Source organism: Microtus ochrogaster, chromosome 18 (genome assembly GCF_000317375.1).
Source record: "Microtus ochrogaster isolate Prairie Vole_2 chromosome 18, MicOch1.0, whole genome shotgun sequence".
In the NCBI taxonomy this organism is placed as follows: domain Eukaryota; kingdom Metazoa; phylum Chordata; class Mammalia; order Rodentia; family Cricetidae; genus Microtus; species Microtus ochrogaster.
Genome location: NC_022020.1, coordinates 23,353,127 through 23,365,788, shown reverse-complemented (window position 1 = coordinate 23,365,788; position 12,662 = coordinate 23,353,127). Strand labels below are relative to the sequence as shown.

The window sequence follows — 12,662 nt, the reverse complement described above, 5'->3', positions numbered from 1 at the left end:
CCCACCATCAGTCAGGGCCCTGCCTTCTCGGACTCCACACTAAACTCTGGTCCCAGGATTTGTCTGTCCCCAAGACCTACAGACCTGGTTTGTCCACAAAACTTCCTTTGCTTCTTTTCTTCCCTCACCCTAATCCAGCAGTCCTGGACTTTTCTGCCCCATCTCCAGCTGTTTAACAGCAGCCTATCTCATTGTCTCCCCTGGGCACCTCGCTGGGGTCCTTGTCCCCAGAGTTAACATCTGAGGGGATCTGAGATTCTGGGGTGTAAAACAACTCATGGGGTTAAGGACTTTGACTCGTTTCCCGTGTTCATCTGGCCTTTTTCCACCCCCTCACAGCCGAGTCTTCTCAGTGGGTCCCCCCACCTATTGGCTTGGTGGGGCAAGAGTAACGCAGAGGCCATAATGAAGGAGGTGGCAGAGTTTAGTTTATTGGCTCCTCCAGTGGGCACTGTGGGATCAGGAGCTGCTCAGCTCCTCTTCCTTCTTCACCGATTCCACTTGGCCCTAAGTGAAGCTAGCAGACCCAGGGCCAGGGGTGGGGTCCGGGTTGGTTCTGACAGGGGTATGCTTGGCACAGGAAGGGGACCCCATGGCAAGGTAGGATGGGGCCCTTTGACAGGAGAGGAGCCAGCTTGGCAGGACCTCCATAGTGGGCCCTGGGAGTGGAGAAGTCCAGCCTAGACCAAGGATGGAAGGGTAGGGGACAGTCCCTTGGGGCCTCTGAGGTTCTGAGACCAGCAGGGGTGGATAAAGAGGAAGCCCAGGGCTGAACCTCGCCAGCAAGCGTGGCCTTGGGATCCCACCTCTTTCTGGTGGTATGGAGAGAGCACACAGCCCTACAGTTACGGTTCTGGCAAGGCCGTGTCTTCACTCAGAGCTGGGCCTGAGCAACCCCCTCCCCACTTCTTCCCCTTCTCAAGGTGCCTTAAGGCCCCCTCCTTGGTCTCTCTGGACAGTGGCCACTACCCCTATTGAAGAGACAGCGGTGGAGGCATGGTAGGCCTCGCAGAGGGGGATGGCCATGGTCTTCAGCAAGGCACTGGATGGGTTGGGCGGGGCGGGGCTAGAGCAGCCGTGAAGAGCAATGCTGGCCGGGAAGCCCCCACCTCCTCAAGGGCTCAGTCATCAGCTTCTGGCCTCAACCCTACAACTGTGCCTCCCTCCTCTCTGCCCAGCCCCCTCTGGAGGAGTGTCCACTGGAAGAGGCACAGGAAACAACCATCTAAGGGGTTCTCTGGTCTGGCCCACTGTGGAAGAGGGGCTAGGGCTGCAGCTCCCCCCCAGTGCTTGCTATTGGCCTACAGCTGCAAGGGTGGGGGGAGGCGGGGCCTCAAGCGGAGTCACCTCCTCCAGAACTCTTCTTCTTGGGTCGGGTCTTTAGCGTCTTGGAAGCCACCGGCTATGGAGAAAGGATGATGGGGCTTAGCCTGGTCCCACTCCATCGTCCCAGTTTCCCCAGGCCATGGCCTGTGTTCTCACCTCAGCTTTGGGGACTTTTTTGATTGATTTGGTCCTCTTGGGTGCCTTGTCTCCCAGGTCATCTTCTGAGGTCTCTGTCCTGGGATCTGCCTGGCTTGTGCTGGACCTTACACTCAGGGCAGGGTCATCTCCTAGTTTGGGGGGCGGGGAGAGAATAAAGGCTCAGGCATCTGTCTGGTCTTTTCAGCTCTGTCCTATTTCCCACAGCCCGGGGTCTGCCATTACCTAAGTCCTCAATAGTGTCCAGGAGCCCCCCAGGGCCAGGTCGGAGACGGCCATCGGGCCCCTGCAGTGGCAATGCACCCTCATCTCGAATGAGAGTCAGGTCCTGCATGCTGAAGCTCCGCAGCTTTTCGGAGAGCACCCCCTGGCCCTAGGGTTACCACCACGCACCAAGAGAGCAGGAGGGAGGGGCGGGGTGGAGAGAGAGGTTACCATAGTGTTGGGACATTTTCCCTTTGGCCAGATGAGGAAACTGACCAGACAGTAGAAGAAACAAGGCTGGAGCCTGGAGCCGCACAACCCAAAGGCCTGAAGACAGGACACGGGAATGGACCCAGCCCTGTCTCACCTTGGCAGCAGCTGTGACTGCGGCATTGGCGGCCAGATTCAGGCCCCGCTTGCCCACCCTCATCATGGTCTCATAGCTCTTGTCTCGGGCTTGTGTGATATATTCGTCGATCTCCTGCGGGGACGGGAGACCCGAAAGGTAAGGCTGCAGGCAAAGACACGGCCCGGCCCAGGGAGCTGGGCTCTACAAGGTTACACCCCCCCACACACACCCCGCCCCTGGAAAATGTATGTGGTTGCAGGCTCGGGAATGCTTCAGCTGGGTCAGGCTGGGAAGAGTTGAAGGTTGGGGCGAACCTTTTCCTTGTTGGACAGAGTTGGATGCACGAACTTGCGGTAGAGAACGCTGGAGCCCTTGGTGTAAGGGGACAATAACCAAATCACAAAAGCAATCTTGAGCTCAAAGTAGAAGGGGAACCTGTTGGGAGGACAGAGGCACACGAAGTTAGGGGATACTGGATAGAGTAGCATTGACCCGGGAACAGTTCCCACCCCTAGTGCTCTGGGGCCATAGGTTTCCAAGAGGACTGCGAGGGTGGGTGCTGAGCCTCCACGTGGGAAGGTGGAGTGACCCCAAGCCGGGCGGTGGTGGCACGCGCCTTTAATCCCAGCACTCAGGAGGCAGAGACAGGCGAATCTCTGTGAGTTCAAGGCCAGCCTGGCCGACAGAGAAAATTCTAGGATAGGTAGGGCTACAAAGATTTCTTTGTGTCAGAAAGAGAGAGAGAGAGCTGGAGAGAAGGCTCAAAGGTTCAATTCCCAGCAACCACAGGGCAACTCACAACCATCTATAATGAGATCTGGCGCCCTCTTCTGGCCTGCAGTCATACATGCAGGCTGAACACTGTATATACAATAAATAATTTAAAAGGAAAGGAAAGGAAAGAAAAGAAAAAGAGAGAGAAGTGACTCCAATTGGGTATATGCCTATAATCCCTGTACTTGGCAGGGTGTTCACAAATTTGTGGCTGCTCTGGGCTACCTGAGACCCTATCTCAAAATAAACCACAAACCAAAGACATGGGATACATTCCTCAATCTCAGGCACCTGGGAAGTGGAGGCAGGAGGATCATGAGTTCAAGGTCATTTCCAGCTACACAGGGAGTTCAGGGTCAACCTGGGGGATGTAAGACCCTGTCTCAAAAAAGAAAACAAAGCAAAAAGCAAAAAGAGATCCCAGAAGGAATTTCCCCAAGCAAGCAGCTCTCCTTCCTGTATGCTGAGGGATGTCACCTGTCTTCCAGGTTCCCGCCCTCCTTCCACGATGAGGACCAGGATGGTGTCTGGATCTTGATCCTTGCTGCCATGACATGACCCCTACCCCCCTTTTTTCCTTCTTTTTTTTCAGTATTGGCCCCAGACATGCTCAGCTCTCTACCACTGAGTTTTTTCATGTGTGTGTGTATGTGTGTGTGATGCACGCACACACGCAGACCAGATGTCAGCCTTTGGTGCTATTAGCCAGCCCTGGTATCCATCTTTCTGCTTCCCTGAGCTGGGATTACAAGCATACACCATCACTGCCTTTTAAACATGGGTTCTGCATGGCAAGGTTCACACACTGAGCCATCTCTCTAGCCCTTTAGTATTTTTAGCTAAGAACTGTTTGAGAGGTAGTCTCGCTGCGTTCACACTGTGTTCACACTGCATTCACATTAGCAGTGGACGCCAGCGTCAAGTGCCCTTCGCATCACTGACAGGCACTCGGTCCTTTGCCTTCTGAGTACCGCTCTCCATTTCCCTCAGGCTTTTATGCCCAGGCCACAACCTCGGGCAAGTCTTCTACACCCTCACAAAGCCCCCATCCAAGCCCTCTCCTTCACTTGTGCCCAGGGAATCTAGACTTACCACGCACAGTCTTCCAACAAATCTCTAAATTACCTTCTCTCTACTGAAACTATTGCTGGTGAATACAAGGGCTTTATCTACAAATGAAATGACAGTTTGCCTTCCAATCTTTACATTTTCTTTGCCTCTTATTTAAAAATGTTTTGTGAAGTCAAGGACAACTTTATTGGAGCGTGGAAGGAAAGCAAACAAACAATCCCAGGGCAGGCAAGCTTTACCCTCAGCAGCTTCTGGGAAGATGGCAACAGAAGCAAAGGAAGAACAGCGAGGTCAAAGGCGTGGCAGACAAGCTGTCGTGCGGGGGAGAGGGGAAGGAAGCTCCAAGTATTAAGGAAAGCAGGTTTAGAAAAGAGAGGGGCGAGGCTGTTGTGGTGCATGCCTTTAATCCCAGCCCTTGGGAAGCAGAGACAGGCGGATCTCTGTGAGTTTGAGGCCAGTCTGGTCTACAGAGAGAATTCCAGACAGCCAGGGCTACACAGAGAAACCCTGCCTTGAAAAACAAACAAACAAAAAAAGAAAAGAGAAGAAAGAAAGAAAGAGAGAAAGAAAGAAAGAAAAAAGAAAAGAGGTCATCAGTGGTAAGAGCACAGGCTGCTTTTGCAGAGGACCTGGGTTTAGTTCCCAGTACCCACATGGTGGCTGACAACTGTCTGTGCTCCATTTCCAGGTGATCTGACGCCCTCTTCTGACCTCCACTGGCATCAGGCACACAGGTGGTGCACAGACATACATGCAGGCCAAATACCCATGCACATAAAACAAGCATTTTTTTTTTTTTAAAAAGAGAAAGTTGGGCATAGTGGTGCATTATACACCTGTAATTCTAGCATTTCAGAGGCTGGGGGATCATTGCAATTCTGAGGCCAACTTGGGCTACATAAAGGGTTCCAGGCTAGCCCAGGCAGAAATACATAGTGAAACTATCTGGGGGAGAGAGAAAGAAAAAAAAAGAAAGGAAGAAAGAAAGAAAAGAAAAAGGAAAGGGAAAGGGAAAGGGAAAGACAAAAATTACGCTTTTTTTGAATTCAGAATAGTAAGCAGACTTAGGAAGGTACCTGGCCAGTAAGCTCTTGATTTTTTTTTCTTGTCTATAGACCAGGCTGGTCTTGAACTCACAGAGATCCTCCTGCCTCTGCCTCCCGAGTGCTGGGATTAAAGGTGTGCGCCACCACCTTGATGCTGTTGCCTTTCTTTTTTTTTTTTGGTTTTTCGAGACAGGGTTTCTCTGTGGCTTTGGAGCCTGTCCTGGAACTAGCTCTGTAGACCAGGCTGGTCTCGAACTCACAGAGATCCGCCTGCCTCTGCCTCCCGAGTGCTGGGATTAAAGGCGTGCGCCACCACTGCCCGGCAATGCTGTTGCCTTTCTAAAAAAAATCTTAACCATGGGGGCAGGAGGGATGGCTGCTCTTCCACAGATTCTGAGTTCAATTTCCAGTACCCACAAGGTGGCTCACAGCTATCTGTAATGAGATCTGGTGCCCTCTTCTGGCCTGCAGGCATACATGCAGACAGAACACTATACATAATAAATCTTTTTAAAAAATCTTACTCATGTATGATATATGCACGAGCACATGTGTGTGTTGGGTGCAGGCTTCTGCACAGTGCAATGTGGGGGTCAGAAGACAGCATCTGGGGCTGCTTCTCCCCTTCCGCTCTTACCTGGCTTGCAGGGATCAGACTCAGGTCAGCAGGCTTATGTGGCCAGGGCTTTGCTGCTGAGCCACCTTTCTGCCTCCTGCACTGAGATTACGTAGGCCAGGCTGGGATACCTTATGGGCCCCTGGGATTACAGGTGATTCAAATTCCATGGACTGCCCTCTTCAAGAGGTGCTAGCTCAGATATGTTCCCCGTCCCTGTAACACTCCTATACTTTAGGCCTATCAGTGCGATGCCTTGGAAATATGAGCATCCAGTGTCCCACAAACAGGGAAGACAAGGCCTTAGGAACTGGCGATCTATCTACTGTCCCAACAAGGATGAAGGAGTGGACACAAAATAGGTGAATTCCACTGTGGTGCTATGGCTGTCACCAGAAATGAGGACAGTCTGTCAAGCTTTTGGGCTAGGGTACCCTCAGCTGTCCCAGAACTCGCTATGTAGATTCACCTGCCTCTGCCTCCCAGGTGCTGGGATTAAAGGCGTGGACCACCATGCCCGGCTTGCTACATTTGTTCTTACTCTGCTGATATCAGGCCTTAAGAACAGTATTAAGGACACCCAAGGGCTGCTGGAAGTTGGGGTAACTCTAGCCTGGGTCCCAACCTTCTGCCAATCTGTCTGGCTTCTAAAGGGAAAGGGTCTGGGTCTTGAGATACAAGGAGCGGCCATTGGACCTCACCAGGACAGTATGATATCCGTGAGTGTCTCTGCTGTTGTGAAGAAGGCGAAGACGATCCAGTACATCATCCATTTTACCTGGGGGGCAAAGGGCAGCATTAAATGGGGCCTAGGACTGAGGATATGTAAACACCAAGGTCCCCGGCTGCCAAGGAAACCCAGGACCCCATGTTGCTGCCTGCTCTCTACTGAAATCCTGGGAGAAAGTTCCCCAGGCCCTTTGTCAATCATACCAAACCTGGATGGAGAATAGGGAACATCCCAGAACCTCTTTTGCTCAGGGTTTTGTTGGATAGCATGGCACGAAGCCATTGTCTCCCCCTACCTGTAATGTGATAAAATGCCCCCCACCCCCGTGTTTGTTAAACGTTGTTCACTTACATATTCCTTCACGTTTTTGGTCTTCACGGCCTTGTAGGAAGAGTAGGCTGGGTACAGGGTGCCAAAGATGAGCCTAGGGAGGCAGGCATGGTTACTGGGCCCTCCTCCCTCCCAGCTCTGCATCAGCCCTTGGGGGGCTAAGGTGCAAAGGAACAGAGCTCCAAAGAAGCATCAGCTGGCTGAGGAGCTCTAGTCAAGGACTCAGGTCAGAGCAGTGAAGACTCCAAGATCACATCCAGCCCTTCCCCTAGACCCAGAGGCTAGAGGTCCCTTCAGCCAGAATCCTTGGCGATGCACAAACATGTTTTGGGAGTTAAGGGGGCTGATCACTGCCATGAGATGTCTTCCTTCTTGGCCTAATGCCCGTTCAACCCATCTGTTCATACTCTCCTCTTCCTTGTCTCAGAGACAGGCTGGGTAGAACCAATTCTCCAAGAGAACCTAACATCACCTAACAGGGCACCCAACCTGGCAGTTAGAACTATTGTGATCTTGGGACTAGAGGGCACAGGTTCAGGAGGTCCTGAAAGAGACAGGTTTATAACCAACATGGTCTGAGGTCAGGTACAGTTAAGACCCTGTCTGAGCATCCCACTGTAGATTACAGAAAGGACATCAGTGGTGGGGTGGGGGTGGAGGGAGGGAGTTTGCCCAGGCCAGGAGGGAACCAATCATCCGGAATGCCACACGGAGAGATAAGGCCTCTAGCGGGTGGGAAGAGGAAACCCCAATGGGCTGAGAGGAAACCAGGACACAGGCCTGTGACAACACTGACTGGGAAGAAGGGTGGGGTTCCTGGTATGCCAGTCCTGATGGAGGCTGAGGGTCAGAACCTGAACTAGAGGAAGGGTTGGCTCTGAAGCCCGGCCCCCTTCAAGTGTGGGTGTTGCTAAGCCAGGGCACTCGCTGCCCATGCTGATGCTGGATAGTGGGCCAGAATCCTCAAGGCCAACATTTAGGCTCCTGCGGGAGGGAGGTATTTCTTCCTGTATCCGGGGGAGGTGCCAGGGCCATAGCTCCACAATGTGACTGTTACAATGTGTCTGGGATCAAGGCTACCGAATGTTTTCCCAGTCCTAGGCAGATAATAGACATCCATCCTGTTACACTTTGTCCTCCCAGCACCTCGGCTCCCAGGCCCAGCCTTCCTCCCTGGATGCCTGGGCAGGTGTCCTCATCCAGTCTCTAGCCGGGGAAGCAGGAGGAGGGTCTGAAAGCTTTGGGATCTGAGCTCTGGAATGATGAGGCCCCTGTCATGCTTCCCTCTGTCTTACTCTCTTCCCTAGGGAAAGGAAAGTCTTGTCTGCTGGGCTCCTGCAGGCTAGATCTGCTCAGTGGGGGAGGGGATGTGCCTGCCTCCCCTTATAAATCAGTAGCTGCTCAGCCTCTAGGATGGGGGAGGGCGCAGGAGCAAGGCAATTAAGAATAAACGGGTTTTAAAAATAATATGGGTGAGGTCTCTGGGAAACCAGGCCTGTATACTCCCGTAATGCTCCCCTTCCAGTCTTCGGTCTCACATGTCTGTCTCTGGGGACACCACATAGGAACCCTGGGCTAATCCATCCCAGGCTTGAATACCGCGCCCTCCATCACCGCCCCCCTTCATCCCCCACCGGCCGAGCCCCGCTACCGCCTCGGCACTCACACCACCAGGCGAGAGATGATCCAGGACACCATGGCGGGGCGGGGACCCAGCCCGGGCGAGGATGCGGCTGCCCGAGGCCGGCGGTGGAGGCAGCAGGAGCTGCAGTTAGCAGCGGCAGCCGCTGTGGGGTCAGCAGAGCGCGGAGTTGCCGCCGTTAAAGGGGAGGTTCCTGCCGCAGCAGCGGGCCGTGGGCGGTGGCGGCTCTTAAAGGGGAGGCCGCGATGTAGGCGCGCCCCCCCAGCACCTGCTGTGGCTGGGCATGCGCCTTCACCCTCAGTGCCCAGCCTGCCTCTATATCGCTAGTTCATTTTCTTTGAGCTTCAACGTGGAGGCCAAGCTCCCGGCGGGGACTCTTTTGGTTCCATCCTTTTGACATTAGCTTCGGCCCACCTCCGGCCCTGCCCACATCAGGTTGAAGGCCTCAAGATCCCACCAGGAGCAACAGCTGCTTTAGTGCTTAACTGGCAGGCCCTGTGCTTAGAGCTTTGTGTGTTATTCCATTGAATCCTCACAACTACCCTTTAAGGCAGAAGTTATAGTTAATCCTCATCTTGAAAGTGGATGTTATTGGTTTCCACTGCCATGCCGAGGGTCACAAAACCACTACGTCATACTTGTTACGATATAAAGCCAAGTTTATTTTAGAGGCTACATGCTCCAAACACCAACCATCGAACTCTCCTCCACTGCAGGCTACAGGACATCCACCTGGGCTCCTGGGCCAGGCGTAGCCGCACCTGTCCACTCCAGTCCTCATCAATAACAGCCAATTTCCAGGTAAAAGGGAATTTGTTCACATGGTTTGATCGGACTTTTGGGTAGTAAATTGTGCTAGGGTTAGGAATATGTGAAATTTAATTTCATGGGGAGGGGATAGGAGAGAGAGGAATGAATCTCAAGTCAGTGAAAAGTCCAGAGACCTCAGCTCTACCCCCTCAGAAAGTACAATTGGTGGTGGATGTCCTATTTCTGAAGACATTTATATCCGGAATGTAGGCTAGCTCACAAAGCAGCCCCCCCACTGCCCTCCTTCCCCGCCCCACTTTACAGCTGCTACATCCTGCAGCTTTGTGTTGAGGTATAATCCTTTGGGTGGACCACACTATTAAAATGTCCAACCAGGCTGTAAGGGCATGCTCAGAGTTGTGTATTTCAAAGACTCATATTCAAACCTAGAAGCCTTGAAAAACACAAATAGTCTATTTCTAGCTTGATAATTATGTTTCTAGGCTCAAATGCTCTGGAAGGTGTTTTCAGAGAAGCAAGTTTCAGAAGAATAGGTTTCAGAGAAGCAGGCCTCTGATGATGCCTCTTGCTTTTCTACATAACTTTCTTCCCAAAAGACCTCTTTTAACTAGGATATAGTCTGTCCTTACCCAACAAGAACAGTTTTAATTTTGCCTAATAAACAACCCCAGTTGGGTCCTCTGCAGAGCCGCACACTTTACGGTATGCGGTCGGATGACCTCACAGCCTCACCTGGAGCTGTGCGCAGGCTGTACATTAGGGCACTGTTCTCGCATCCTGCACCCTAAAGGAAGGAGGACCCCACTTAGCCCTTTTTGTTCAGTGAGCATAAACTCCACCAGCCAACTCAGGTGGTTCTTCCCCTGGTCTCTCACCGGGCACGTTCTTTCTCTCAACTAAGCACAACTCAAGAGCAAAGAGTGGTCAGATCATTAGGTGCAGGGCAGCAGGAGGCCCTGAAACCAGCCACACCTCTGACAGCCCACAGTGTAGTCTTGACTTTAGAAAAGTTGGCACAGAAAGAATTTTGTCTGCTCCAAACAGATTTGTTAGATTTTTTTTAATAAGAACATGGAAATCCCAATCAGCCCTTCAATAAAATTAAAGTACAGAAAGTGAAATTAAAAGTATTCTACAGTAAATGACTTTTATTTAAAAAAAAAAAAAAGGTAACTGTGAACATATAAACAAGGCTGCAGGGCAGTACACCTGGGAAGAGATACATTTCCTAGTGTACCTATGGGCCAGTGAGTTCCATCATTTCCAAGTAAATTCTTAATAAAAACTCCACTGAGTTGTAAAGTTTTGCTGAAAATAATTCCAGACAAAACTCTAAAAAACAAAAAACTCTTAGATTGGAAACCAAACTTTCCACCCCATTTGGAAACATATGCAGAGTCCCAAGGGAACGCTGGTAGTCGGCAAACAGATCCCGGAGTCAGCGGTGTGCAAGCAGGGAACGCTCCACAGCTCAGACATGACACAGTTCTTTCTCAGACAACCGTTCCCTCGAGATAAGACTGAGAGGAAGGAACTAAAGGATTACAGTAAAATGCCAATTCTTTTAAATTACGCTTTGGCTGATTTTGTGCTATAAGGGACAGCTGATTTCTAATAATCATATCTTTCAAAGAGTTTTATTGAAAGGAAGACTAAAGTAATGTGCCTTTCCTTGTAGTCCAGGAAAACAACTGTGTTATTTCAAAAGTTCTAAAAATATCTACTTTCATGAAATAGTAACTATTTCACTACAAACCTAGTTCTCACTAATACACACGGTTCCTAATCCTGAAGCCTCCTGGGAAAAGTTGTAGGCTCTCCTTGGGTCTTGAAGACTCCATATTCACAGAGAGTATGGGGAATGGCTGCACCCCATCTCCTGGGATGGGCCAGGTCAGAAGTCATGTGCAGAGACATGGCCGGGCTTCCACCAGGCACATTGTATCTCCTTACTTTACCAGTTATGACTTCCTCCGCCTCCAAACACAGTCCCACTGAGCTAGGCACAAGAGGAACAGAGAAGGAAGGTGTGCCCACATTCCTGGTTTCCATGGTCTCAAACCAGGAGATGTGCAGGAAAGCCCAGCGATATTCAAGCAACCTGGATTCCCAAAGGCCACTGGATGGAGTGTGGCACCCTCAGCTTCGAGACTGAAACTGTGTGTGTGAACAGTGCCATTTTCTTGTGTCAACCTTCAGTGTTGAGGCAGCATAGAAAGAGCGGCTGGAGAGTTTGTAATACTGACCACACTGGCTTGGGGAAGGGCCTCTGCTCCTGCAGAGAGCCCTGCCGTTCCCTGGTAAGTGTTGTGAAAGGCCTGCTTCACAGGAGAGCTGGAAGTTCCCCATGCCTTAAGACCTTGCCAGTTTGGATTCGTGGGCCTTGAGAGTGCCAACAGCATCTTTCACTGCGTGGTATATGATGTTCTTCACCTGGAGAAGAATTAGCACTGTCAGTTCAGGGCAGCTCACAAATGCAGGTCTATATCCTACCCCAACAAGCTTACTGAAAAGCCAATGAGGATGCCCCAGCTGTGTGCTTCCCAAATCAAGCCCCACGATGAGTTACCAGTCATGCAGGATATGAGGTCCACACTCAAGAAAGAATGTGTATAGCTATCATCACTCCTGTTCTCACTAGGTATTGGACAGAGTCACTAAGCTGTTATGTGGACCTCTAGTTAATCTATGCCATGAGCCTATGAAGTTCAATTATTTTATCATAGCCTTGTTTAAAGACACTGAGAAAATCAAGTTCCAGGGAACTGAAGCTGGGCACAGAGGCACATGTCTATAATTCCAATGGTTGAGGTCAACCAGGAATAAAGACTGTCCAAAATACCCTTGCCCAAGACCCCACAGCAATGTACAGTGGGAGTAGGTAGGCAATGGGCTGTTTTTCCTACTGCATGAAGGTTGGTTCTTCTTCCACCTTGTGGGCTCAGCAATTAGACGCAAATGCTCTCACCCACCGAGCCACCGTGCCAGTTCCCCTCCCCCTTGAGACAGGGTCTTACTATTTAGCCAAGGCTGGCCTCTAACTTCATTTTCCTGATTTAGATTCACAAGTAATAGGATTACAAGAATGTGACAGCAGGTCTAGAGCGTATGTGCACACAATTTGTCTAAGACACGTATTTTACATGTGACATTGGAAGATTTAATTAAAGTTATTAAAATAAATTGACGGCTAAAAACTTTTTTTAATTATATTTATTTATTATGTATACAATATTCTGTCTGTATGCCTGAAGACCAGAAGAGGGCGCCAGACCTCTTTACAGATGGTTGTGAGCCACCATGTGGTTGCTGGGAATTGAACTCAGGACCCTTGGAAGAGCAGGCAATGCTCTTAACCACTGAGCCATCTCTCCAGCCGGATGGCTAAAAACTTTAAAGAACTGACAAGATGATTAATTTTCCTAGGGTAATTTTTCCTGAGTGAGGTAAGCCAGACCCAAAAAGAGGAACATGGGATGTACTCACTCATATTTGGTTTCTAGCCATATTTAAAGGACAGTGAGCTTATAATTAGTGATCCTAGAGAAGCTAAATAAGAAGGTGAACCCAAAGACAAACATATAGGCATCCTCCTGAATATTAACCTTCATCTGGAGATGAAAGGAGACAGAGACAGAGACCCACAT

At 50.6% G+C, this 12,662-nt stretch overlaps 2 protein-coding genes across 5 annotated transcripts in view; both read right to left on the bottom strand.

The window, feature by feature from the left end:
* Positions 1–406: 406 nt before the first annotated feature.
* Reep2 (receptor accessory protein 2) lies at positions 407–8,507 on the bottom strand. Of its 2 annotated transcripts, none has more exons than XM_005355925.3 (8): positions 8,269–8,507; positions 6,624–6,696; positions 6,244–6,320; positions 2,350–2,470; positions 2,054–2,167; positions 1,708–1,849; positions 1,483–1,613; positions 407–1,402 (listed from the first exon to the last, which is right to left on the bottom strand). In XM_005355925.3, exons 1-8 carry the CDS (start codon positions 8,298–8,300, stop codon positions 1,334–1,336), a joined length of 759 nt encoding a protein of 252 aa, XP_005355982.1. In that variant the 5' UTR covers positions 8,301–8,507; the 3' UTR covers positions 407–1,333. The 2 variants fall into 2 exon arrangements, with proteins under 2 accessions (XP_005355982.1, XP_005355981.1); XM_005355924.3 differs by having other exon boundaries at positions 1,708–1,855; positions 8,269–8,503.
* A 1,550-nt stretch (positions 8,508–10,057) lies between these two features.
* The window catches only part of Kdm3b (lysine demethylase 3B), a 63,916-nt gene continuing 61,311 nt past the window's right edge, over positions 10,058–12,662 (bottom strand). For all 3 annotated transcript variants that reach the window (XM_005355920.2, XM_013349542.1, XM_005355921.2), the window contains one exon: positions 10,058–11,448. In XM_005355920.2, the coding sequence (XP_005355977.1) occupies positions 11,368–11,448 (81 nt within the window). In that variant the 3' untranslated portion in view covers positions 10,058–11,367. The remainder of the gene's footprint in view (positions 11,449–12,662) is intronic.

What these genes read in the sequence shown, in the direction of transcription:
- Reep2 (XM_005355924.3), bottom strand. Translation starts at nt 8,300, where the DNA reads ATGGTGTCCTGGATCATCTCTCGCCTGGTGGT. An exon ending in CTCTGTCCAACAAGGAAAAG is followed by an intron (nt 2,168 to 2,349) that starts GTTCGCCCCAAC and finishes CCGTCCCCGCAG; the next exon opens with GAGATCGACGAATATATCAC. An exon ending in CAGTCACAGCTGCTGCCAAG is followed by an intron (nt 1,856 to 2,053) that starts GTGAGACAGGGC and finishes TGGTAACCCTAG; the next exon opens with GGCCAGGGGGTGCTCTCCGA.